The sequence below is a fragment of the Electrophorus electricus genome, chromosome 24 (genome assembly GCF_013358815.1).
Source record: "Electrophorus electricus isolate fEleEle1 chromosome 24, fEleEle1.pri, whole genome shotgun sequence".
Lineage (NCBI taxonomy): Eukaryota > Metazoa > Chordata > Actinopteri > Gymnotiformes > Gymnotidae > Electrophorus > Electrophorus electricus.
This window is the reverse complement of record NC_049558.1, coordinates 4,272,968-4,297,922: the sequence shown is the minus strand read 5'-3', so window position 1 is coordinate 4,297,922 and position 24,955 is coordinate 4,272,968. Positions and strand designations below refer to the sequence as shown.

Sequence of the window (24,955 nt, the reverse complement as noted above, 5' to 3'; positions counted from 1 at the left end):
TTCTGTATCGGACCAGAACGTATTTGAAATATTTTTAAACTTGAGCGACATAGCTGACGTGAGCCGTAACCCATCAATTATTTTCAGTGTAGAACTACTGAAAAACTAACTTGGCTCAAATACACGATGGTTCAGAATTTACTTATTAACTGTGTCAGGAGAGTTACAGTTGTCAATCGCCGAAATTCCATTGACCGAAAGCTGTCGGAACTGTCCGATGTTCTACGAGTCGTCAGTCCTGTAGGACTGCTGGAGGCGGCCACAGCGCCATGTTGAACGAAGTCATCCTACTCAGTGGAGAGATACTCGTTAAATAGCAGTTGTAAAATCAAGTATTATTAATTTAATAAGGGTACGTCTTCACGAACGCACTGGCAAGCAGAGACGAACTGGATCCTCGGAAACCCCGACCGGGGAGGGGGAACAGCCCCCATCCTTCAGCAATGAAGATAAACCACAATAAGCGCTAGCTAGCTAACGTTAGCTTGCTGCTCAATAAGCTAGCTGGACTGTTAGCTAGCTGGCTAAAGCTTTCTGTCTAGCTAGCTAGCTAGCAAGCATTTCTGCCACCGGCAACTTGCTTGGTCAAGGCCTGCTCTTGGCGCAACTTGCTGGCTAGCTATATTTTTATGCGCGTTATTTTTTAAGCTACTAGTTATAAATAGCTAGCTGTTTATTATTGTAAATATTTACCATTTGATTTTTGCAATGAGTTTGCCGCCGAAAGCGGTGCCGAAGTCAGCCGCTGCCGCTGGACCTGGAACCGGGCCGTCACCCTCAAATCAACTGCGGGCTACCCTGGCTACAGTACCGTTGCCGGGGCCCCAGCAGCCTCCTCCGGTACCACCAACGCAGTATCCTTTGAAAACGTCCCCTGTGTACTATATTGAAAACATTTTTTCTTTTTGTCCGTTAGCTAGTTAGCGAGGGCTTTGTGTCCTTTTCCCTGTGTGTAGAGCCGGGTGAGTCCAGCGTGAAGTGTTTTGATTGTTGCCGTTTGGCCACAGTTCGTCTGCCTTCTTTACGTTGATACAGCTAACCTTGCTACCTCTCCCAACTGTCAGAAAATAACCGTTTTAACTAGCTACGTGACTGGTTACTAGCTTTCAAATCGCCGATTTTGCAGGCTAACCACTTAGCTTGCTAACTCGCTCTCCCCGCTACATGGCTGTGTGACACTTGTAAATAAGAGAGCGTCAAGATTAGACATTATATGCCCATGTTATTAAACGTGGTGGGATAGTTGTTTTATCATTGTACAGCAGCTTCGTCAGGGTGTTCGCTAGATTCAGTAACGAATAGCAGCAATTTCGGGAAGCCTATACCGGTTGGTTTTTCCTCATCGTTTAGCTAAGCTAAGTTGGCTAGGGAGGTGGGTGGTATGTAGCCAGACAACATTTTGAGGGCCATATCGTCTCGTTTGACACATCCCTAAGTTGCCAGTCGCTTGCTATCCACGTCTTTTGAGCGTTTTTCATTAAACCCTTACATTCTTCCTTGTAACATTTAAACTACGGTGTAGTTTATAGTAACGTATTTATATTGACCCTTTTTAAATTAAGACCTCGCCGTACCGCAGTGTGTGCTGGGGAAACTTGAGGGACCATGCCTGTCAAGTATTTGTTTACGGCTTGTATACAAGATGTTAGCAAATCGGTATGTTGTGTAATTATCAGTCTATTTCATTTTTCATCTCCACTCTCAAATGTCTGTAGTGACGCGGCTCAGTTATGGTATTGTAGCTGGAGGAGCTTGCCTAATAGATGAGTATGTTCAAGTGCCCATTTGGTTTGTGTCGTTGTGACGTGATTGGCACAACTTGTAATGAGTTATTCTTGCTTAAGGATAAGATTTGTAACGTTCTCTTACTATTATGAAACAACGATAAATGAACGACACCAATATGTGAAGGTGCCAATAAACTTATGAAGTTCAGAGACAGAAGCATTAACCTGCTTTCAGAATCTGCTGACAGTGACAGTCATCTAATGTACAGACATGCTGTCTTTTATTATGCAGAACAAGGAATGAAGCAACATTGAGCCAGTCAAAAAGAAAAGCACAGTGTAGGTTCTTAAATAAATAATGATGCATATATTATATTTGTATTCATATATTTGAGAATTTTTATTGCTATTATAATAGACTTTGCGGGCAGATTCTGATTTCTGTGTTGTATGGCAGTTGTGGAAAGATAAGACCAGGAGAAGGTGAGAGTATGATCATTTATAGACATTGAGTTGTCAGGCTTCTTAAAGTGTTTGTAGTTGTAGTCTTTAGTTTCCATGTAAACAGTGTTGAGATTACAGAGAAGCTATAGTTAATACCTAAATATAGTTTTCGTCAGTCTGTCTTGTTTGTCATAGAGGAGCAGGGGATTCCCCAAACTGATTTACGGGTAATGTTTTCTTTCACTTTTGGTCTCTTCTTTCTCATGTGCAGGTTCCTTTCAAGTTTGAAATGAGTTTGGTCATTTTATTAGCATGTACTGATACACACCACTGGAAAAGTAATTGTTTTGCACTGAGAGCTTCTGTTGGTATTGTAAGGTGATGGTACTGCGTATTCAGCCTCCGCTTTGTTTCCCTGACAAAGGCTGTGCTGTTTAGCATGCCCGCCTGAGATTCAGGGAGTGTTCTCATCATAAACTTTCGGTGTCTACTTCTGGGAGCTCTTCATCTTGAAAGCTGTTATCTGAAAATGGGTGGTCTCCTTTTAAAAGTTGGTTAATTAGAAAAACGACCTTTTAGAAATTTTAGTGCTTACTGCAAGTCTAGAAAATTAAAGTTTTATATCACTGCTCATTGATTTGTGTTTGTGTTAAGAGACAATTCTTTATTCTGCGGTCTGAATTTTAGGCATCAGTACACTTGTATGAAACAGGGCCTTAGTCTTATTTTAACTGAACTCCCAAGGCCCAGAGGAAAACCCAATCCTTAGCTGCAGTGTTAAAAGTGAGAATACTGGAATTATTAATCAGACTCTAGTACTAAAAATATCTTAACCTGTGCACTCCTTTTAAGTGTAGTTGTTAAAGTGGGAAACAAGCATGACCCGGAAGCACTCCAGTAGCCACCCTTAGTCATCCGGGACTTTTCATCCTTGGCCTTCATTTTGTGGCACTAAACCAAGGCGAAATTTAAATCAGTGCCTGCCAGCTGTTGCGTTAATCCATTTACAGTTAATCTTCATATTTTCTGGGTGCAGGCTGAGTCTGATTGAAGTGAGGCTTTGGAGGAAGGGTGCCTCCACCCTCGTAACAATAGCCCTGTTTGTGAAGCTCCCGGTGGCCTGGAGATGGGAGAGGCGTCTCCATCTGTATGGGTTCCAGGGCTCCTGTACCCTGCTGTACATTCAGCCATCACTGCTTCACTTGACAAGCTCTGCCATTCATCCAGCCGTCTGATGGCAGGGGCCCTGCTCCCGGCACTTTTCCTTTCTCAGTCCATGCTCTCACCCCGGTGCTGCTCTGCAGGGCAGCAAGGAAATATTTGGAACTGAGTACCTCAGTAAGATGTATGTCTTGTTTGTATGCACAGTGTAGCACGTATAGTTTGCGGATGACCACGCAGGGCGTGCGGCGTTTCTTTTGCACTGCACCTCGGAGAGCAGTGGTGAGTGCAGAGTGCTTTATACATTAATGACAGCAGGCATGTCTTGACAACATTGTGAATTCCAGTCCACTCAGCACCCGGAGCAGCCTGTATCACTGCGACAGCCCACAGGAGCCTCTCTCTCCAAACTACATGTTCTCTTACTGGGGGGTGAGGGGCAGAGAGAAACGAAAGAGCAACAGTTGGTGGAAAAAAAAACGAGTACAACAGATGTTTCCATTTTTGTAGGAGCTGTTGACTTAAGCTGTTCATTTCTCCTGGATACCAGTGCCTAAGGGGGGGGGTAAATCTGTCTTCCTTTGACATAATGCTGTATGTTGTGACTCATTAGTGATTAAACTTGCTGATTAAAATTGATCTTTTTGATTGCATATATACAACCTTGTGTGCCGCATGCCTGCGTTTTGTGTGTTCTCCCACCTTGTTGATGTGTTTGGCCTTAAGTGGTTGCTTCTCCAGAGTTTTCCTTAATGCGTTGCACCCCAGGATCCCCCGAGTGCAGCCAACCCTGGACGAGCGAATCTTCCCTACACAGCCTGGCGTCACTGCCGTCTACAGTGTAAGTGAGACCCTCCTGTCTCTTATTCTTATGGTTATGTATTCACATACGGTCTGACGCTGTGCAGGTGCATGCATCATTGACCCCAGGTGCTTTGTGTCTGTGTGAGTTTTGTGGTAGATTTTTATTGCTGTCCCCTGCACACTTCTTTTTAGCCCAATAAACAAATACACAAACCAAGTAATTAAAAGGGCTGAAGAGTTTCGCCTCACTCTGACAATCCTCATCCTTCTCGTTTAATCAGAGTTGCATTTAAACCAGGTCTCAGCCTGAGCCAGGAAGAGAAAAGAAGCAGGTGTATTGTGTTACAGCTGCGAGGATCGGCGCGGCAGGCTCAGGGGGAGTTTAGCAGGGCTTGAGGCTCAGCGGAGAGGGCCACTCGTTTCTGTGCCACGACAGCAGCGTGGAGCTTGGCTGCTTTTCTGCTGAGCTGTACTCCCCCCGCTCCTGTTTCCTGGGCTGTAGGGGAGTCTGGCTGCTGGCCTTGTGATCATCCACCTGGATGGCTGTATTTGTCATCTTATCCGTTCTCGCTCTCACACACACAGTCTCGTTCTCTTTTTCTCGTTCTCTGAACACAACCTCATTCCACCCCCTCTCAGATAAGATGCCCTAATCCTGGGTCAAACCACAAAAAGTGAGTCACTCTCCACCTGTGGATGGAACCTGGGAAAGTGGGCTCTCTGTTGAGCCAGAGACCGGAGCCACGGCCAGGGCTTTTTCCAGCTGCACCAGAGCCACGCTAAACCCGGCTGGCCGCATTAATGCTAGCTCGGCCGTAGTTCCCGCCCATGGAGCAGGAGATGTGGTGGCACCTCTCCACTTTCCTTTAAAGAGCCCTGCAGACGGGTGCAGCCAGGGTGTGCTGCTGCCTTTTTGTGAAGCGGGTCTGAGTGCCATGGGAATAAAAGTCATTTGTGATTGAGGCTCAGGAGCCCGAAGTGACAGTTAAGGTCGCCAAAGTTGATGATTTCGATTTTTATTGATTAACTTTCCCCTTTTTTCCCTTGCTGTTGTCTTAAGACTGCCCTTCATCATGAGGAGCCACGCCCCCAGTGTGCGTGTTGTGGTTGTCCCCTGTCCATACCTCATCACAACTGTACTTTCTCTCTCTTGATGGGTTACAGGTACAGAGACCTGCTGGCCCCCCTTACACAGCGCACGAAATCAACAAAGGACACCCCAGCCTAGCGGCCACACCGCCGGGCCATGCGTCCTCCCCTGGCCTCTCTCAGGTATCAGTTTCCACAGTATCCACTGCGCATCTGTATGGCCACCCTAAAGGCTGGGAGGCAGGAGGAGGGGTGAGTGCACCCATGCGACTGCCTGAGAAAGCATGGGAGTGCGTACGAATGTGTGTGTGTTCTTCCACCGTTGAGCTGATCAGCATCTTGGTGTTTGTTTGTGTCAAGCTCCTTACTCATCTATGAGATCTTTGAGATGAGTAAGAGATTATGCTCAGTCTCCAGGCAGAGGAATTAGGGATGCGCTCATGCTGGTGGCATACAGTGTGCGTTATTCACAAGACGCAAACAGTCAAATCAAATGGACTTCACGAATGAAGTCAGGACGAGCGCTAGCATGTCAAACGTCCTATTCTTGTTAGAATAACCAACCAGTCCATCTTATCTTCACTCTCAGCAGAGCCAAACCCAGCTGAAATGGGCCAAGCATTCCTAAATCTCTGGTTATGCCCTCTGTAACTTAAAAGAAGGAAGTATGCTTGTCATTTGAGTGGTGGGCTCAGAGTAAGATGGAGATAGCTAGATCTCTCTCTCTCTCTCTCTCTCTCTCTCTCTCTCTCTCTCTCTCTCCAACAAATGTACCTTCAGACCCATCTTTGATTTTAAAAGAGAACCATACTGCCATTTTAGTTTGAGCTACTTTGGTTGTTGGCTTTATGCTGGGCATCCCTGCTTGCTCTGTTTGAAAATGGTCCTCAGCTCAGCCAGTTTTGTGTAGTGTTCTGTGGCCTGCTGTGTTCACTGTCTGTGAGTGGAAACTGCTTTTTAGCGCAGTGTCTGTGTTTCTTATACTTTTTGGTATTTCAGCTTTCCTTTAAAAAATACAGAAAAGAATGGACAATCAGCACACTGTCCTGTCTTCTATTCCAAAGATCCATTTGCAATCTCTAACTTTGTGTAATAACTGGACTATAAAATTAATTGTGTATTGCAGTTTTAAAACTTCTCTACTGGTGCCTCCAGTGCCCAAGTCATGTGTGTGATCACTGCCATGAGACCAATGAACTGTAGAATTTTCCAGTGAGCAGGTTCACATGTTTCCTTTGTTGTGAGTCCCAAGTGGTCCCTCAGAGAGAGCAGTCATTTTACATGCTCTTCTTTTAACTTGGTCCTCACAGCACAAGGCACAATGATCAAAATTGTTGTTTTTGATAGGATTCAGCTTTACTGATATTGAGGCCATGACTGACATGGCAGTATTGAGTTCGAAACAGGTTCACATGTCAATATGAATTCTGAAGTCTACATGTAGCTCCAAACAGTGAGTTTTCCCAGCATGGTGGAGCATTAATCAGTTCAGAAACCCCAGGCCATGTGACCTGGGTGGTAACCTGGCCTGTGAAGATGCTTGGCCAAGCCTGCATGTACCGCGGATCACCCCTTGTCCGATTCTGCTTGCCTATTACTGATGGCTCTGTGTGTAAACTGTCGCATCGCAAATGCACGCTCACACACACAAATACTCACTGTGCCCAGCTGATAGTCTCCCTGAAATAGAAAGTCAGTCACAGTGACTCAGCTGTTCTGTAGAGCACTCAGATTTCCGCTCTACGCCCGCACCATGCTGTCGGCAAGCATGGCCCTGCTAGACTGCTATTTATAGAGACTCCAGTGAACATGCTTCAGGATCTAAAGCCTTAATCACAACTAAACCCCCCCGCAAAAAAAAAAGCAGACCCCAGGTCTGAATGGAGACAAGAAGGAAGGAGAAAGGAAGGAAGTGGTGAGGTGTTGGCTAAGCTCCCCCACTCTGCTGTGCTCTCTGTCTCTGTAAGACAGACTGTCGCATGCAGTCTTTGAGCCAGCGCCCACTTGCGGCCGGCCAGGGCGACGCCTAGCCCTCTCTCCTACTCTGCTCCCAACCCCCACCCCTACCCCGCCCCTCGCTGGGTCCTGAAGGCAGCGTTGAGGCGATGGCAGATTTGCAGGAGTCAGCAGAGCACAGCAGCAGCAGCGAGTGGACACCCTCGCTCTGTCACCCACACTCGCCCCAGCCTTATGCGGGACAGGGCCCAACTTAGTCAGGAATTTCACCCAGCCTGATTCTTTTCTCCATCTGCTCTATATTTTTTTCCTAATCACTTGGTTGTTCTGTTTTTTTGTTTGTTTGTTTTTGTTTTTGTTTTTGTTTTCTGTTTTTGTTCCTTCCCCCTTCCTCCCCCGTCTGGTCCCTCTCCGTGACCCTGCCCTGTTTGCTGCAGTCTCCGTACACGGCGGGCCAGAATGCTGGCACGACCCCTCTCGTCTACTCCCCGCCAACGCAACCAATGAACGCCCAGCCGCAGAGCCGCCCGGTGAGTGCCCGCCTCTAGCCGCATTTTCAGAATGGCGTCTTCCTCTTCCTCTTTACCTTCTGTGTGCTGTGCTGCCTTTTGAGTAAGGTGTCTAGTCCTGAGCACTGTTGGACAAAAATGCTTTAGTCTTCTTGTGCCACTGCTGTAGGCTGCTGATGTTACAGTTGATTTGGTCAGAGCTGTTGCGTAGATGGTGGCAGTGTGATGTGGGTGGCTTCATGCTTGTGCCCGGATAGCATGGCAACCTGCCCACCAGCCTCACACAGCCTGTGATTTATATTTTATTTGTCATCTCTTTCTCTTTCCCCCTGTCTCTCCCCTTCTCTTCCTGCCTGCCCCCCACCCCTGTCTCTGCCTGGCTCCCCCACCCTCCTCCACCCCCAGTTTGCCCCGGGGTCTCGTCCTGCCCACCACCAGGTAACGTCCACCGCCGCAGAGCAGCACCTCCCACTGTATGCTGTGTGCCTGTGGTAAAACCTCGCTGAGCTTAGAGTTCTAGCCACTGCACTCCCCTCCCCAACTCGCACATTGATCTAACGGGGAGATGGATTCCTGTCTCCCAACTGCATCCCAGCTCTCTGACCTGCATAAACACTTGTATAAATGTTATCTGTGAATGGAACACAGCAACATTTGTCTAGTGTACCGGAGACCTCTTGAAGGTTTGTAGACAGATGAGGCCAGGCTGAGCTATCTAGGAGAGAGTTTTTAAGTTTAAATCTGACTAGCACATGCACAAAAGCATATGGTATTATAAAGGATCTGCATAATATCTTGACCCAAGGTTGATCTTACAGTAGGTGGCCATATTACCTCATATCAAGGGCAGTGTATGTCGGAAGACCAAAGCAGGGATGTGTGACCGAGCTATGTACACGAGCGCATAACATGCCGCATTCCTTGTTTTCTTCCATTCTTGAGTGAAGGTAATTTATAGTGCCATCTGCCATCTCCTTTTAGAAAGCCAGTGCAGTGCCTCAGCTGTTAATGTGAGCTGTTTTGTCAAAGGAAAAAGTGGAAAATGTGAGCGGTGATATATGTGTAATAGTTGGGCTACAATACCCTTTACCACTCATTCAGTGCTTGTCTGTGTACATGTTTTCAAGAGGTACAGTGTGATTTTATTTAGGTGACGTTTGTTTTCAGTCTGTCTGTAGTAGTGTAAACGGCATAGTCTACACTTTTCTCTCATGGAGTCTTACTTTTATACTTTTCATAAAAGAAGTGACATGCTTAGCTGGGCATGTTTATTCTGAAGGGCCAGAATATAGAGTTCCGGAATATAGACCTGTTTAAATCGTGTGTGCCAGTGTATGTGAGCGTGTTCCAGTCTCTCTGACCCTCCACACCAATCAGTGCGTTCTCCCATTAGCTTTTCTCTCTTTCCTGCTTCAATTTTCAAGGGAGGATTCAGACCCATTCAGGTAATTTTGCAAACTTCAAGAAATGCATGGCATGACGTTCCAGTAGCTCATTGGAGCTGGCCTCTTTGTTCCTCAAGCCTGCTCACTGCACCTGTGCTCCACTCTGCTCCCCAGCTCGGAGGACTCCAGCACCTTTGCTTTGTCTTTTAGTTTCTTTCTCTTTGTTTCCTCCGGACTGCAGTGCTTTTTAATAATCTGTTTTGGACATGTTATGGATGCTCCATAACCCAGGAGCCCATACAAAGGTTCATTTCTGCCTGTCTACATAACTGCTGGAGGGGGGATTTTATGTCCAGAAAATGTTAAGATGGTGACGGCTCGGTGGGAGACAGTATGTGAGAATCATGAGAAGTCATGTTGTGATTGCAATAATTGTTGTTTACTGCCCTAACCATTTTTTAGAACTGTGATTGTGCTGACAGAAGTCAATGCAAGATATAAAAGCTGCATTTGGACTGGTTTATGCCCAGAGTTGTGGTTTCTGACTCTTGACCTAAAAGTGAACAAGGTTCACATGTACAAACCATGTCCTGACGTCAGGGAAAAGGACCTAGCACTAGAGGGCCCTCCATGTCAGTAGTACCTTTTTACATATATATATATCCCCTCTCCTGCAGTAATGGCTAATTAGTTGCATCCTTCATTTGTATCGATTGTTTAATTTTTCATGGTAGTTCAATCACCTGTGTATTAGTGCCATGCATGTAAAATAGACTCTTGAAAGGTTTTCTTTTCATGTCTTGCATGTCTAACATTACAGGGCATTCAAGATTTGTTGAAAATGTATAACTTTTTTTTATGTATATATCTCTTCAACATTGCCAGTACAACTGCTGTAGTGTCCACGACATAACTCTTGACCAAAGTCTTCACTCCGAGGGTCTGAGCCAGCCGCTGCAGCATACTCCACGCGGCTCTGTGACCCTCGCGCTCCTCTCCCAGTTTTTCCAGAGGCCTCAGATGCAGACAGCCCGGCCTGCCATTCCAAGTAACAGCCCTTCCATTCGACCTGCGTCCCAGGCACCAGCCGCCACCGTCTACCCCCCCAGCCAGCCCATCATGATGTCCATGACGTCCATGACGCCCATGCCTTTCCCCTCACCCCAGACCGCCCAGTACTACATACCCCAGGTACCCAGAGCAGAGAAAGGTGCCTGTGCAAATATGTACACAGTGTAGCAAATGGGCTGAAAATCTGTCTATAAAGAGGTTGGCCAAGAATAAATAAACTACTCCCAAAATATATAGCTACTGTACCTTTTTATCTTGTAAGCAGACATGAGAAGTTCTGTTTAAAGTTTTTACACTGAATAAACTAACTTTGTTTACCACTTAGAATATCCCTTTTTGGGTTGTCATATTTGATTGGCTATGTCTGGTGCTAGTAGTCCCTTCACCTCTGCGTACTTTTTCATTCTCAGTATCGCCACAGTGGCCCTCCCTACGTGGGACCTCCCCAGCAGTACACCGTCCAGCCCACAGGACCCAGCACATTCTACCCTGGGCCCTCTCCTGCAGACTTCCCTCCAGCATATGGTGAGTTTGGACATCTCTCTCTACCCGCACCTGCGAAACACATGTGTGCTCTCTTATGGGTATTGATGCTGGCTGGAACTAGTTTTTTGTTTGCTCTCTAACTGAAACTAGTGCTTTTTTTGGTCACCGCTAGCGGCAGGGCCTTCATACTATCCTGGCCAGACCATGTACACCCCATCTCCATCCATAATAGTGCCTACAGCTCAGCAGCCTCCACCGACTAAGAGGGAAAAGAAAACAGTGAGTGTTCCCCCTGCTTCAGAGGTGAAATTAATTTGACTGTGGATTGACTTGGATGCAAATAACTTACCGTTTACCCTTCAAGATCCGTATCCGCGACCCTAACCAGGGTGGCAAGGATATCACAGAGGAGATCATGTCAGGCGTAGGCGGCAGCCGGAACCCAACCCCTCCAGTGGGACGTCCCTCCACTACCCCTACTCCTCCACAGGTAAGCCATTCGGTCCCGCAGCCTGAACCCCTGATCGTCTGCAGGGCACTGCCTCGCGTGGGCCACTCCACAGGCCAAAGTGCTCTCATCTAGTCCTCCCTCATAACAAGGCTTCAGCAGGTTGTTTGGCTAGTTTCATTGTCTTGTCCTATTAAAAGCGTCATAGTTTGATTTCCAGCCCTTCTCACTTCCTCCTTCAGTGAGTCTGTCACGGATATTTCTGCACTGTTGAGCCAGCTGGTTGGCGGGGGCGGGGTTGCCTTAAATTCTGTAGTGAAGCAGTAGGTCCCACGTACATAGTGGCAATCACAACATCTGGTTGTATCGCTTCCCTCTTTATAATCTCCTCTTTGTCTCCTTATCTCAAGCTATCTCATGCCTCTAGTCTGGCTTTACCCACCCTGCATTTACCAATAAATAAGTAAATCCAGCTTTAGTTGCTTAGTTACTGTTGCTATTTCTCTGTAGCAAAACATAACAAATCAGTACCATTGACCCTCCTCCGTCATATTTGACTTGTTTAAGTAGCTTGTGTGATTGTGGCTGTTCTGATGTATTTAAGAAGCCTCTTCAGATGTCTTTTGATGTTTCAACTTGCCTTACCTATTCTTTCATCTGCCTCCATCCTAGTTCTCCCTCACAGCTGCTCGACTCCTCCTGATCTCCCCTCGTGTTCCCTCTACACAGACAGCCCATGTAAAGGCCCTCTAAGAATGATTCGGCCAAAACCTGAGCACCTCAGCTTCTCTGAGGAAAGGCCTCTCTGTAAAGGGAACACTCACTATTGCGTTGTTGCACTTACTTTGTGTCCTCTTTCCCTAAATGTTAACAGTGTTCATCTCTCCTCTCTTTCCCTATTTCCCCTGCCCATTTATTTAACCACCTCCCCACACCACCCCATGCTTGTCTGCTGTCTCTTGCTGTCTTTGTGTCCTCAACCCCCCCCCACCCACCCCCCCCCCCCCACACACACACACACACACACACACACACACACACACACACACACACACACACATTTTGTGCCTTTGCTGCTGGATCTTTTGCCCTCTTGTGCTTTCTCATTTCCCCTCTTTCTCTACTCACTTCTGCTGCTGTGCTCACTCAACCTCCCCCCCATTCCCATTCTCCTTCTTCTGCATGTGTGTGCAATATCCTCTCTCTCTCTCTCTCTCTCTCTCTCTCTCTTGCTAGTTTTTATGTCCACACCCTCATTATCCTCACATTTTCTACCTCAAATCCCAGCAGCTGAACAGCCAGGTAGCAGAGCATGGGCATGTCATGTATAACGTGGACAGCGCTCAGGTCCTTCCTGCTTCCGTTGACTTGAAACCAGGTCAGAGCTCACTGTTCCTTTGAACCCTCTGACACACACACACTCTCTCTCTCTCTCTCTCTCTCTCTCTCTCTCTCTCTCTCTCTCTCTCTCTCTCTATCTATCTATCTATTATTTATATTATTTTATTTTTATATATATATATATATATATATATATATATATATATATATATATATATATATATATATATATATATATATATATATAAAATAAATACACACACACACACACACACACAGCTGGTTTAGGGCTAGGAAACATATGCATGACCTTTCCTTATGAATCTAGTGTCACGATGGGCTGCGGATTTGTTTTGTTGTTGATTTGCTTTTGACTTTCCACTGATTTGTTTTTTGTTTTTTTTTGTTTCCCCCCCCTTTGGTGGTTCAACTTTCCCAACCCTCCTCTCTGATTGGCTATAGATGACAAGCCAAAGCTTGAGTGTGCAATGCTGAAGTCTTCATCACCAGGGCTACGGCCAGTCGACCCTCCTGTGCAGAGGCGAGAGCCCGGCAGTCCTGCCCCTGCTCCTGCCCCTGCTCCTGCCCCTGCTCCTGCTCCTGCTCCTGCTCCTGTCCCTGTCTCTGCACCTGGACCTGGACCTGTCCCAGCTCCAGCTCCAGCTCCAGCTCCTGCCCCCACCCCAGACTCTTATCCCCCTGAGAAATCTGAGCTTCCTCCCTGTGGCCTAGAACCAGCCCCCAGTGTAGCCTCAGCTCCAGCCCCCAACCCCTCCAAGCCTTTGTCAGCAGCAGAGGGGACAGAGACCCCCGGCCCTTCACCAGAGCCTGAACCAGCCATCTCTCCAGAGCCAGAGAAACTGGAGGTCCAGCAGGCCCCCTCAGAGCTGCTCATCTCTCCAACCCAGGAGGTCAAAGCTGTCAACGGGCTGGCCGAAACAAATCCCACTCCTCCCTGCGATGATCTGGGCTTCCAGCCCAGCCACACCCCCCAGCCGCAGCCTGCCCCCGGCCCTACCCGGCCACAGGCTCCCATCTCAGAGCCCGGCCCCGCCAGCCCGGCCCTGGAGGCCCACTGTGCGGAGGCGAAGGCTGCACATCCAGCAGCCGGAGATGCGGTTGCCTCAGGCACGGCGACGCCCTCGTTGCCTTCCACCACTGCTGCTGATATTGGTACTGTGCTCACGCCTCCTCCAGGCCTCACTCTCCCAGGCCAGGCTGCCAGAGAGGCAGGCCTGGCCCGGGAAGCCTCCACTGGGCCAGAGCTGAAAGAGGCTGGGACGGAGCCAGAGGTCTTGCTGGAGGATAAAGTGGAGCCCACCTTACAGCCCAATCTTAGACAAAGCTTGAGTCAAGGTAAATAACTACATGCACGACATGCTATGTTGGTGCAGTAAAAAGGCACCAGACTGATTTGTTATGTTTGACAGCAATGACTAGTTTACCAAAGACGTGGAAGAAGCCAAAAGAAGACACTTCTGTGGGGCAGGTCCAGTGTCCTGACAGAGAGGTGAGATTGGGTCACTCTGCTGCTCTTGTGTTTTATATGTATATAGATTAGATATTAGATTAATTACTTATTCAAATATGCTCTGTTACTGTTAGTTTAAGTTAAACGTGTGTGTGTGTGTTTTAGGAGAAGCTGGAGCTGGGTATGGAGGCTTTCGTGGAGCGCACTAGCCCTCCTCCTTTTGGTGGGGAGAGACGGGCCTCTGCGGGGGTGCCACCAGAGGAGAACGGAGAGCAGGAGGCGGAGCCTTTGAGGAATGGACCAGCGCATATCCCTGAGACGGAAAGCAGCGATGGCGTACCCGCTACTGTCCTAAAAGAGCCCACCCCCAACGCAATACATAGTGAGTCCCACTTCCGACTAGCCTTCAGATTCTTTTCACCTGATTACTCTCTCCAGGTGCTCACTGTACCCTTCTCTGCCTGCAGAGCCAGAGCTGAAGGATGGGAAGAGGCAGTATAATAGAGACTTCCTGTTGGGATTCCAGTTCATGCCTGCCTGCGTGCAGAAGCCAGAGGGGCTTCCTCCAATTTCCGATGTGGTACTGGACAAGGTAAGCCTGCTAAAACATTGGCCTTGGGGGACATGTAAAACCATTCCGCAGGGAGGGGCTGATGGACTTTGGCTTTACTCTGTTCTTTTCTAGATTAACCAAAACAAGCTGCCGCTGCGGCAGGTGGACCCTCGCATCATCTCCAGAGGCCCAGACTTCACCCCAGCATTCGCAGACTTTGGCAGGGCAATTCCTGGAGGCAGGGGTGCACCGGTTGGTCTCTCCGTTCTTCCCTTCTCCTCCTCTGTCTCTCTCACAAACGAACGAGCACATGGTCATCTGATGTGACCGAGGTCTATGCCACGGTGTTACCTACCATGATAAAGAGCACCCATTTGTTCCTTCAGCTGCTCAGTGTCGGCCCGAGACGGCCGCCTCCGCGCAAAATTATCACCAATGTGTCCGTGAACGACGAGGTGCAGCTGAAGAAGGCCGAGAACGCCTGGAAACCTGGCCTGAAGAGGGAGAATGTCACAGAGGACCCCGAGACCCAGAAAACTCAGGTTAGCTCCTGACTCCACCATGCACTGGACCTCTGTTTTCAGATTTCAGAGTCACAGCCTGATATGGTGAGCTTGAAAACTACTTAATTTTTCACAATATGCTCTTCAAGAATTGGATATTTCAATTATAGAGTCATTGTTTAATTGGGTGTCTATGTGGGCAGTGTGCGTGAATGTAGCTGTGCAGGGAACATTTGGTTTCTAGTGTAAACAGGGGGTGTGATGATACTGAGGGCCAGATGTTGTTTGCTTGCTGTTCCTTGTGTTGATTTTGGTGAGATAGTCAGTGTTGTAGATAGTCTGAACACCTCACTTCAATTGAGTTAAAAATTAGTAGTTTTGTTATTGATGCATGTTGATACCTTTTGCCATTGAAATGTAATCCAGTAGTAAGTTTCTCCAGTGAGTAATGGTATTTTTTGCTTGTCAGTTCACAAGGATAGTTTTCTTGGCACTGGTTTATGCTGTGGAGCCTTCTCTGTCACAGTGATTGCTGACTTGTCTCCTAGCAGACACTGCTGGAGATGAGGGCCGAGTGATATTTAGAGATTGTGATAAAAGGTTGGCAGCTTCCTGCCAAAAATGTTTTATGGGTGTACTGTACCATATGGCATGCATATAGTTATCTATGGTGTTTTGTCTGAATTCTGTGATGTTGTAGATTAGTGCCTATTGGATGAGTTAAAATTATTCTTTCAAATTTGTGCCCAATTCAGCATTGGGAACGATTGACTGATCTTCATTGCATTGTCTGGTTGATAGGGTTATGATTGGATTAGATTTGGTTATTGTTATGTATATTTTTTTAATAGGAGTTGTATGTTGATAAAATCTGAAATAGTTGTAGGTGGGTGTAATGTGTTTTCATTTGAATTTGGAGGACATAAGAGATTTTAGTTGATAAAATTTGATAAACTGTTTGCTGCCAATGCTATACTTCTTGGAAAGTGTGATGCCTTTATCAGTCTATACAGTAAAGATGAGTGATTTTTGTTCATGAGGAAGTTCCAAATGGCAGAAGTTAATATTTGGTGAAAATGAGGAGTTAGTAATGTGTGGAAAAATGCCGGAATTTAACAAAAGATTGGGATCTTTGCAATGGTAAACTTGGTTGGTAGCCCGTTTTCCTTGGGTCTTCTCCAGGAGCTTTTCCGGAAGGTGCGCAGTATCCTTAACAAACTGACACCGCAGATGTTTAACCAGCTGATGAAGCAGGTGATGGACCTCACCATCGACACAGAGGAACGCCTCAAAGGCGTCATCGACCTGGTTTTCGAAAAAGCCATCGATGAGCCAAGCTTCTCTGTGGCCTATGGCAATATGTGTAGCTGCCTGGCTATGGTGAGTAACACATTCCCATACACGGAAGTGAATTCTGGTCGAACCACCCTAAATTGACGGGAACTTTAATTACTTTGTGTTTAGTAAGAGAACACTCAACTGTCTTATACCCCAGTGTTTGCCCTACATGTCTTTCCTGCGCAGTTAAAAGTGCCCATGGCAGACAAGCCCACCAGCACTGTGAACTTCCGAAAGCTGCTGCTGAACCGCTGTCAGAAAGAGTTTGAGAAGGACAAGGTGGACGATGATGTCTTTGAGAAGAAGCAGCGGGAGCTGGAAGCAGCTTCCTCGGTAAACGCCACCCCTATCTAGTTTACCCTACTCGCCAGTCCCGAAATCGGCAGCGGCGCCGGAAAGCGATCAAGTCATTATCAAATCCAAATGTGTTGTTTCTTGTTTTTGTATTCGTCTTCGCCACGCCAGGCCAGCGAGCGGGAGAGGCTGGAGGAGGAACTGGAGGAGGCGAAGGACAAGGCCCGCAGGAGGTCCATTGGCAACATCAAGTTCATCGGGGAGCTGTTCAAGCTGCGCATGCTGACGGAGGCCATCATGCACGATTGCGTGGTCAAGCTGCTCAAGAACCACGACGAGGAGAGCCTGGAGTGTCTGTGCCGCCTCCTCACCACCATCGGAAAAGACCTGGACTTCGAGAAGGCCAAGGTAAGCAGGCAATGGGCCTGGTCTGGGTTGATTAATATTCTCAGCAGATGCTCAGCATTGCACCGGTTTATCTTTTAATGTGTCGTGTATGGGTTTACAGCGCATGCGGAGACGAATGCTGGCATGCAGTGCTGCGTCTGTGTACATTTTGTCCGGAATGCATTTTTCACAGCAAGTAATTTGCACATGGAAACTGGATGAAGTTGCAGCTACATTTGGATATTGACTGTCCATGTTGAGTGTCCATTTTGTGTCTAGTAGGACCAGCAATTATGATGTTGACAGTTCAGTCCCCAACTGATGTGATTGGTTATTTGTTTTCAATTTTCCTGGTCATTTCTAAAAATTTTCCATGCATGCTTTTAACCTAAAAACAAGCATGTTTAAATGTTGTCGCTAAAAGTCTTGCTGTCGTAGTGTTTTCTGTTGCTTGCCTGTTGCCTGCACTCTGATGTGTGACAGGATGGCCAACTAATTAGGAGTAGGAACACCCCCCCCCCCCCCCAAAAAAAACAAACAAACAGTCAAACACACAACCCTTATTCTTTCTCATTTATAGTACGACTAGCATGCTGTGCTGATATCAGTGTATTATTAGGCCTTGGCAATGATTTAAAAAGTGCCCAAGTTCATGTTATTTAGTGAAGTTGTTAGTGTGGTTGTTAGACTAGCTCTGCTCGTACTGCAGCCGCCAAAATTGAAAGACTTTTATTCAGGACTGGTCAGCTGCTAGTAGGAGCTTTTGCCCTTGGGGACGTGGGGTGTGCTCTGACAGCCTGCTCCCCGTTCACCGCCGCCTGCTACTGCTGGATTCCCCAAGGCCAAATGACAGCACAGCTACACCCACAGTGTTGGTGAACTGCTTTACAGCACTGACCAACGTGCATGGCAGTATGGTTTACATAAGCGTCATAAACATCTCGTGCTGGCAAAAACTCAGGAGTTCAGCTGAGACCACAACTGGTCGACTCGATAGCCGAAGAAGAATACCTGAAATTTGTCGTTTGTCTCTCCCTCTCTCCCAGCCACGAATGGATCAGTACTTCAACCAGATGGAAAAGATAGTGAAGGAGAGGAAGACTTCCTCACGCATTCGGTTCATGCTCCAGGACGTCATCGACCTGCGACTGGTTGGTGACTATGCCAGTGTTTGTGTGTTTGTGTTTCCCATTCCAGAGGATGGTGATGCAAAAGTGTGCATCTGCTGGTTTTGCCTTTCCAGCATAACTGGGTGTCGCGGCGAGCTGACCAGGGGCCCAAGACCATTGAGCAGATCCACAAGGAGGCCAAAATCGAGGAGCAGGAGGAGCAGAGGAAGGTGCACCAGCAGCTGCTGTCCAAGGACAACAAGAGGAGAACAGGTCACAGAGATGCTAGATACTATAGACTGTTTACAGCTTGTCCTAGTCCCCCATGTTTCTCTCTCTTTTACATTATATAGTCAAAGCACACACCTCATTTAGTCCTCCATCCCTCTCACCTTTCTTGCTACAGTAGTGCAGAGAGAAGAGACCTGGAACACTGTGCCTGTGCCCAAGAACAGTAGGACAATAGACCCCACCAAAATCCCCAAAATCTCCAAGGTAGAACATTTTCATTACCTGTTCTCTTGTAACACATCTCTGGCTAAGTCTCGAGGACTGAACTGGAGTTTTAGTAATGAAAGATGTTCAAGAGTTTCTTGCATGTCTGAGACACAGTAATGTGCTATGTATCAGCTTGAACATTAGCACCGAACAGCCCCTCCTGCTGGTGATAATGGTGCATCCTCTTGAGCAACATGAATATCTAAATGTAATTTGCATACACTGAATTGATGTTTGCCCGTGTGTATCTTTAGCCAACGATAGACGATAAAATCCAGCTTGGCCCGCGAGCGCAGATGAACTGGATGAAAGGCAGCAGTGGAGGAGCTGGAGCCAGAGCCAGCGAGTCAGGTAAGCCAGTGGAGCTTCTACCGGGCCAGTGCCGTGCTTATGCTTTTTGCAGTGTGACAAAAGCGTCGGATTGTGATGCAGCTGTTGTCCATGCAGACACCCTGCGGCCCAGTGCCAGCAGCCTGAACCGCTACTCAGCCCTGCAGCCCTCGGTCCCGGCAGCCGCCCCCACATCCTCCGCAGGCCCAGACTTTGAGTCCAAGCGAGGCCTGAGCAGGTACCGCCTGGCACGGGTTCCGTCTTAGCCATAGGTCTCTATAAAGTGTCTGTCTGAGTCATTTGTCTCATTTAAAGGTGATTTTCAAATGTGTTTGTGTGTGTGTATCCTAGCCGTGGGAGCTCAGGACGGGAGCGCAATGATAAGCCACTGAGTTCGGCCCCTTCGCGGGCGGGGCCTCCCTCTGTGGGTGGGGCCAGTAAAGAGGCCCCCGAGGAGCCTCCTAAGGAGGAGGCGCACAAGGACACGCACGTCCCCCCCACACCAAAACTGCTGCCCAGCACAGCCAACAGGAGCAAACTGGAGCGCAGCCAATCCAGGGAATCTGGTGCGATATGCACACAGGGTAGCACAACTGAATAGTGTGGAAACACGTACCTTGGAATGTACATTAACTAACCTGTGCATGCAAGATTTAATCAATGAGTGGACTGGTTGCATTGTCCAATTAGTGATGATGACCTTGATCTCTATTGTAAATTGGAGGTACATAAAGCCTTTGGATCAGACTTGATTCAGTTAATTGCGTCTGGAGTCAGCAGTGCTATCAGAGCTTCGGCTTCGTGTTGCCTCATTCGTGTGCTCTCTTCCTTGTGGCAGTAAAACTTGAAGCAGCGTCAGGCCCTGCTACGGACAAGCCTGCACTATCAGAGGAGGAGATGGAGAAACGCTCCAAGTCCATCATCGATGAGTTTTTGCACATTAGCGATTATAAGGTATGGGTTGCTATTTAATCCTCATGCAGTGCCTGATCCTTTTTTTAATCCAAATCACATTCAGGAGCTGAGTGTCTGTCATGTTGGATAACGTTCTTTAAAATTTTGCAATGATTTCTATGATGGTGCATGCGTGCAGGAGGCTATGCAGTGTGTGGAGGAGCTGGAGCAGGCCTCAATGCTTCACGTGTTTGTGCGGGTGGGTGTGGAGTCCACACTGGAGAGGAGCCAGATAACACGCGACCACATGGGCCAGCTGCTCTATCAGCTGCTGCAGGCTGGAAGCCTCTCCAAACCTCAGTTCTTTAAAGGGTGAGCTCGCATTCCTCATCACTCATCTTATTCTGCCTGCTCTTTTGTAGCTCAGGAGACTAGGACAGCTTGAGTGCACTTGTGTTAGTGTTATTATTTAAAAGATTGTCTGCTTTACAGTTTCCTTGTTAGTAGTTTGAGAAAAAATTTTAAGAGGAGGGAAGACTTTGAGAATTTGAATCTTTGAGAATCTCATCAACTTCTACTGCTAGTAAATGCTGTTAGACAACCACAAACCTCATCAGAAAAGCAACAGGCAACAGAGAGGATTTCCTGACATAACTTGCCTTTCTCCCCATCTCTGTGTTTGCCCAGGTTCTCAGAAACCCTTGAGTTGGCAGATGATATGGCCATTGACATTCCCCATATATGGCTGTACTTAGCGGAGCTGGTTAGTCCTGTGCTCCGCGAAGGAGGAATCTCTATGAGAGAATTATTTAGGTATGATGATTGTTTGGATCTCATCATTATTGCGAATGAGTCAACCAGTTTGCAAGTAATCTGTGCATGTGTTTTGCGTGCTGACATCAGTGTCTTCTTTATTCTTGGTCTTGCAGTGAATTTAGTAAACCATTACTCCCTGTGGGAAGAGCTGGGATATTATTTTCTGAAATATTGCACCTGCTATGCAAACATATGGTAAGCTGAAAAGAAATTACAATATCAGTCTATTGGTAATTATTGCTTGATCCCTTCTTTACATGTTTGATCTTGTTTTTACCAGATATTGTCAGGTCATTGGTGCTTGTGTAGTTGGTAGTCATGGTACCTGAGGTTATAGCAGTTTGTGCTTTGGGTTTCTCTGTGCTGCAGAGCCATAGGAAAGTGGGAGCCTTATGGAGGGATTCTGAGTTGAGTTGGGTTAATTTCCTCCCAGACATGGAGGATGTGCCTCGCTTCATCACTGAGCAGGTGAGCTCTTGCCACCACTCCATCACACATGCTCGGCCGATTTGGATGTCACTGTGTAGCTTTAAAGAAACTATCCACTTTTGCAGTAATATCTTTGTAAATTAAGTTTGTGTCATACATTTGTGCAGCGTTTTACAACTGTGTGGCTTGGATTTGTTGAAGGAAATTTCGGCACTTACACTTCCATTTTTAACCTCCACCAGAAACTAGACTTCACTCTGTCTGATTGCTCGAGTCCGGCATGTGCGGTCTCTAAGAGAGCGCTCTCGCCTGAGGAGCTGAACAAGCAGCTGGAGAAGCTTCTCCTGGAGGACATGGCTAGCGATGAACAAATCTTCGACTGGGTAGAGGTATTCCGCTATTGCCGCCATTTCAGGCAGGCTTGACTCATTAGGATGGCCTTTCTAATTTGTGGTCTCTCCCTGGCAGGCAAATCTAGATGAATCCGAAATGAGTTCAGCTCCCTTCCTCAGAGCTCTGATGACTGCCGTATGCAGAGCAGCAGTGAGAAGTAAGCCTGTTGGCCTGGTCTGTATGTAAAGGCATTGTGTGTTTAGTACACTCACACATCCGGCATTGCTTTTATCTTAATTGCTTTAGTCAGTCAAAATGTATTTACAGATGTACTGCTTGTTTGTTTTGTGTGTCTGTGCGGGCTGCGTGGACACAGCTGAGAGCTCCTCCTCAAAAGTGGACACGGCCATTATCCAGAAGCGGTTGCCTGTCTTACACAAGTACCTTAACTCGGACACAGAGAGACAGTTGCAAGCACTTTATGCACTTCAAGCATTGATAGTAAAACTGGACCAGCCCCCCAGTGAGTACAAACCCCCTCTTCATTCTCCTTGCTGTTTAATGCATGCCAGTGGGCCCCACTCTAAACTACCAAAGTCTTTGTTGCTAAGTGTTCACTTTGCTACATTTTTGCTGTGTTCCCCAGACTTGCTCCGGATGTTCTTTGACTGTTTGTATGACGAGGATGTGATCTCAGAGGATGCCTTCTACAAGTGGGAGGCCAGCAAAGACCCCGCTGAGCAGCAAGGCAAGGGCGTGGCCCTCAAATCCGTGACAGCTTTTTTCACTTGGCTGCGCGAGGCCGAGGAAGAGTCTGAGGACAATTGACGAGAGGGAAAATGGACACATTTGCCAACGTGTGCTGAAAGACAATAGTCGCTGAAACAATAACTGCATCTTCTAAAACGAAACATAATAAAAGCAAAATCATGGGAAGAGTTCACACTTCAATGAGGGACAGCAACAGGATGACTTAAAATTGCTGGAGCACTAAAATAAATACCTGTATTATTTATAGTAATATTTCAGTTAAGTTTTTAATTTTTTTTAAGGAAAAGACTTTAATAATACAACTATGTGCGACAAAGAAACAAAAGTTCAGACTCTAATTTATGTTTTTGTTTTTTCCTTTTTTAAGAACAGCAGACAAAACTATATTTAACATTTGCAGATGGTTAAAACAAGAGACAGTGGTGAATATAGAAATAATGTCAATAATGATATTAATATAATGGTAAAAAATCATTAGAGCCTCCCTGACTTTCAGATTGTTGGGTTTGGGACAGTAAATTTTGATGGGGATATCAACTCAGTCTGGGTTCTAGGCAGGATTGACGTAGTTGTACGTCAGATGTTTAAGGTTATTATTTCAATAACCATGTCACCTTTCCTTCTGCTTTAGCTTGCTCTATGTGGAAACATATAAACCGGCAGAACTATGCATTCAGGAGACTGCTGAGATTACAGTCACAACAAGAACCTTGAATGGAAATAAAATGAGCAAATGGCAACTAGTGCAAAACACTAAAGGGATGTTGCTGAACCTAAAGTGCTTGTAATTCTTCATACTGATAGAGCAAATTTAAAGCTTGTAAATAAATTAAAAAAAAACAACAACAATGATACATAAACACAAACCATGTTGATGTGATATTTCTATACATGAACACAAACGGTGGTGATGGTGTGGTTTTTCTCTGCAGTGGGTGGTGTCAGACAGCCATGCTTCCAGAAACTAGAAGCACTGGACTACAGTAGGAAGTTGGACTGGACTTATTAGGGCTCCAAGCCCTATTGTATTTGTTAGGTGGCTTTCATCCTCTTCCTCCTCCACAACAATGTTTGTAGACCAAACTAAGACATGGAGACATGAAATATAGCCACTAGTCCCTCCTGCTACTCGAGCAAGCAACATAAGCCCAATCTTGCTCTTGTTTTTATTTTTATTTATTCTTATTTTATTCTTCCTTTGCTTCTGAATTCACAGAGGCTCTGCCTGTTTCACCTTTTTTTTGTTGATAATTTGCAAACCAGTCCTAGGATTTTCACCTGATCTGAGTGAAATTGGTGCCAAAATATTTGCAAGAGTTTGAACCTCAATCTTTTTTTTTTTTTTTTTAAACTGACAGAGAGCTGTCCTATTCCAATCTAATCAGTAGTACAAAGGTCAGGCTTTAACTTTAGCTGTAACTCCTGAACTACACGTTCGAATTTAATGAAGTTTGAAAGAGGATGGGTGCAATTTAGTAGGAACTGGCTTCAGTGGTATGCCAAAATGCTGATTCACACACTTGGATAAATGTTATCTGTGAATAGAAATCAACATTTGTCTAGTGTAGGTTTGTAGACAAATGAGACCATGCTGAGCTATCTTAGACAATCTTAAATCTGATTAGCACATGCACAGAAGCATAGGGTATTATGAAGGATCTGCATGGTATTGAGCTAATAAAATAATATTGTAAGCAGAAGAATGCAGATGGTCTAAAATAAACAGGATTATGTAGAGAAAAGGCTTCTGCAGACTTCACTATAAGGCCTCACAGAAGGCCTTTGTGTCAGGTCTTGGACTAAAGCCAGGACATTGAGACAGACCAAAACTATAACTACAGTGAACACCAGGTGGTTTGAATGAGAACACTAACACACCACCTTACATCTGCAGATAATGGTAGCAGAACTGGATAATTGTACAAATAATGTAATAAAATGTTTTGGGGTATCTTAAAGTTGAGAGACCCTTTTGAGTCTGTAAGTGCAGAACAGAGGCTCTGATACAGGTGGTTTCAAGGCCTCTGCAAGTCTAAGGCAGATCACTCTGAACTGTTCTCGTGAGAAATGTCATTAATACTGGGAAAAGATCATCTTCGCTTAAAAAACGAGGAAAATCCTCCAATGGGACAATGGTGTCAAGCTTCAATTTGCATGAGTTCTCAGTTTGCATATACTGCATAATGCATGTTTGGATAGAACTGGCGATTTCAAACACTAGTACGTATAGATGGGGCGATTACATAATCACTTCTGAAATTTGTTTAAATGTGTGCTCTTTCTGTTATCGTTAGAGATTCTCCGGACAATGCCTCGTTTGTGGCAAAATCGACAGTGCTGTAACAGTCCTAAGAGGAGTGTGTGTAATTTTATATATATATATATATATATATATATGAATGAATTAATAAGGCATGTGTAAAATAGCCAAGGATGAGACCAACACCAGTAACCTCTACGTTTATCAATTTACTTGTACCACTAAAAATCAATGGCGAGAGCATATAGTTCAAGGGTGGACGCTATGAGCGATGCCCAACAAACTAAAATTAAATATCTTCCCTGCCTACAGCATACCTTTCCTGCAACAATGCAACAAAGTGGCACCTGCCCCTAATCTATCCCATCTATACATTGAAGTCACCTGTGACCATGTTACCGGACTTGTCCACATCTCGCAAACAAACTAAACAGTATAGTTCATACATTGTCACAAAGCGGCCTCAAGTAATAACTCAATGCACGAGATCAGCCTTTAGAGCGGCAGTCCCGCCTCCGCCCACAAGGCTTATTGGTTTACCTGCAACA

The 24,955-nt window shown here is 46.2% G+C and overlaps 1 protein-coding gene across 15 annotated transcripts; it reads left to right on the top strand.

Annotated features, from left to right (window-relative positions):
* Positions 1–135: 135 nt before the first annotated feature.
* On the top strand, positions 136–23,013 carry eif4g3b (eukaryotic translation initiation factor 4 gamma, 3b). Of its 15 annotated transcripts, none has more exons than XM_035522311.1 (35): positions 136–854; positions 4,074–4,173; positions 5,301–5,477; positions 7,619–7,711; positions 8,096–8,128; positions 9,115–9,135; positions 10,078–10,266; positions 10,557–10,671; positions 10,805–10,911; positions 10,997–11,122; positions 12,317–12,458; positions 12,884–13,777; positions 13,852–13,931; positions 14,058–14,274; positions 14,360–14,484; positions 14,578–14,697; positions 14,832–14,987; positions 16,131–16,328; positions 16,473–16,619; positions 16,752–16,988; positions 18,014–18,118; positions 18,211–18,349; positions 18,486–18,571; positions 18,829–18,925; positions 19,022–19,142; positions 19,256–19,470; positions 19,743–19,858; positions 19,998–20,170; positions 20,486–20,611; positions 20,728–20,809; positions 20,984–21,082; positions 21,286–21,432; positions 21,512–21,614; positions 21,753–21,899; positions 22,023–23,013. In XM_035522311.1, exons 1-35 carry the CDS (start codon positions 709–711, stop codon positions 22,202–22,204), a joined length of 5,361 nt encoding a protein of 1,786 aa, XP_035378204.1. In that variant the 5' UTR covers positions 136–708; the 3' UTR covers positions 22,205–23,013. The 15 variants fall into 15 exon arrangements, with proteins under 15 accessions (XP_035378204.1, XP_035378205.1, XP_035378209.1 ...); XM_035522312.1 differs by having other exon boundaries at positions 18,483–18,571; positions 21,286–21,426; XM_035522316.1 differs by having other exon boundaries at positions 138–854; positions 4,101–4,173; positions 18,483–18,571.
* The last annotated feature ends 1,942 nt before the right edge of the window (positions 23,014–24,955 follow it).

Bases quoted from the DNA above. Each gene is read 5' to 3' on its own strand.
- eif4g3b (XM_035522310.1), top strand. From the start codon at position 709: ATGAGTTTGCCGCCGAAAGCGGTGCCGAAGTCAGCCGCTGCCGCTGGA. The intron at 14,275-14,359 runs GTGAGTCCCACT...CTCTGCCTGCAG, and splicing joins CACCCCCAACGCAATACATA to AGCCAGAGCTGAAGGATGGG. The intron at 21,900-22,022 runs GTGAGTACAAAC...TGTGTTCCCCAG, and splicing joins AAAACTGGACCAGCCCCCCA to ACTTGCTCCGGATGTTCTTT.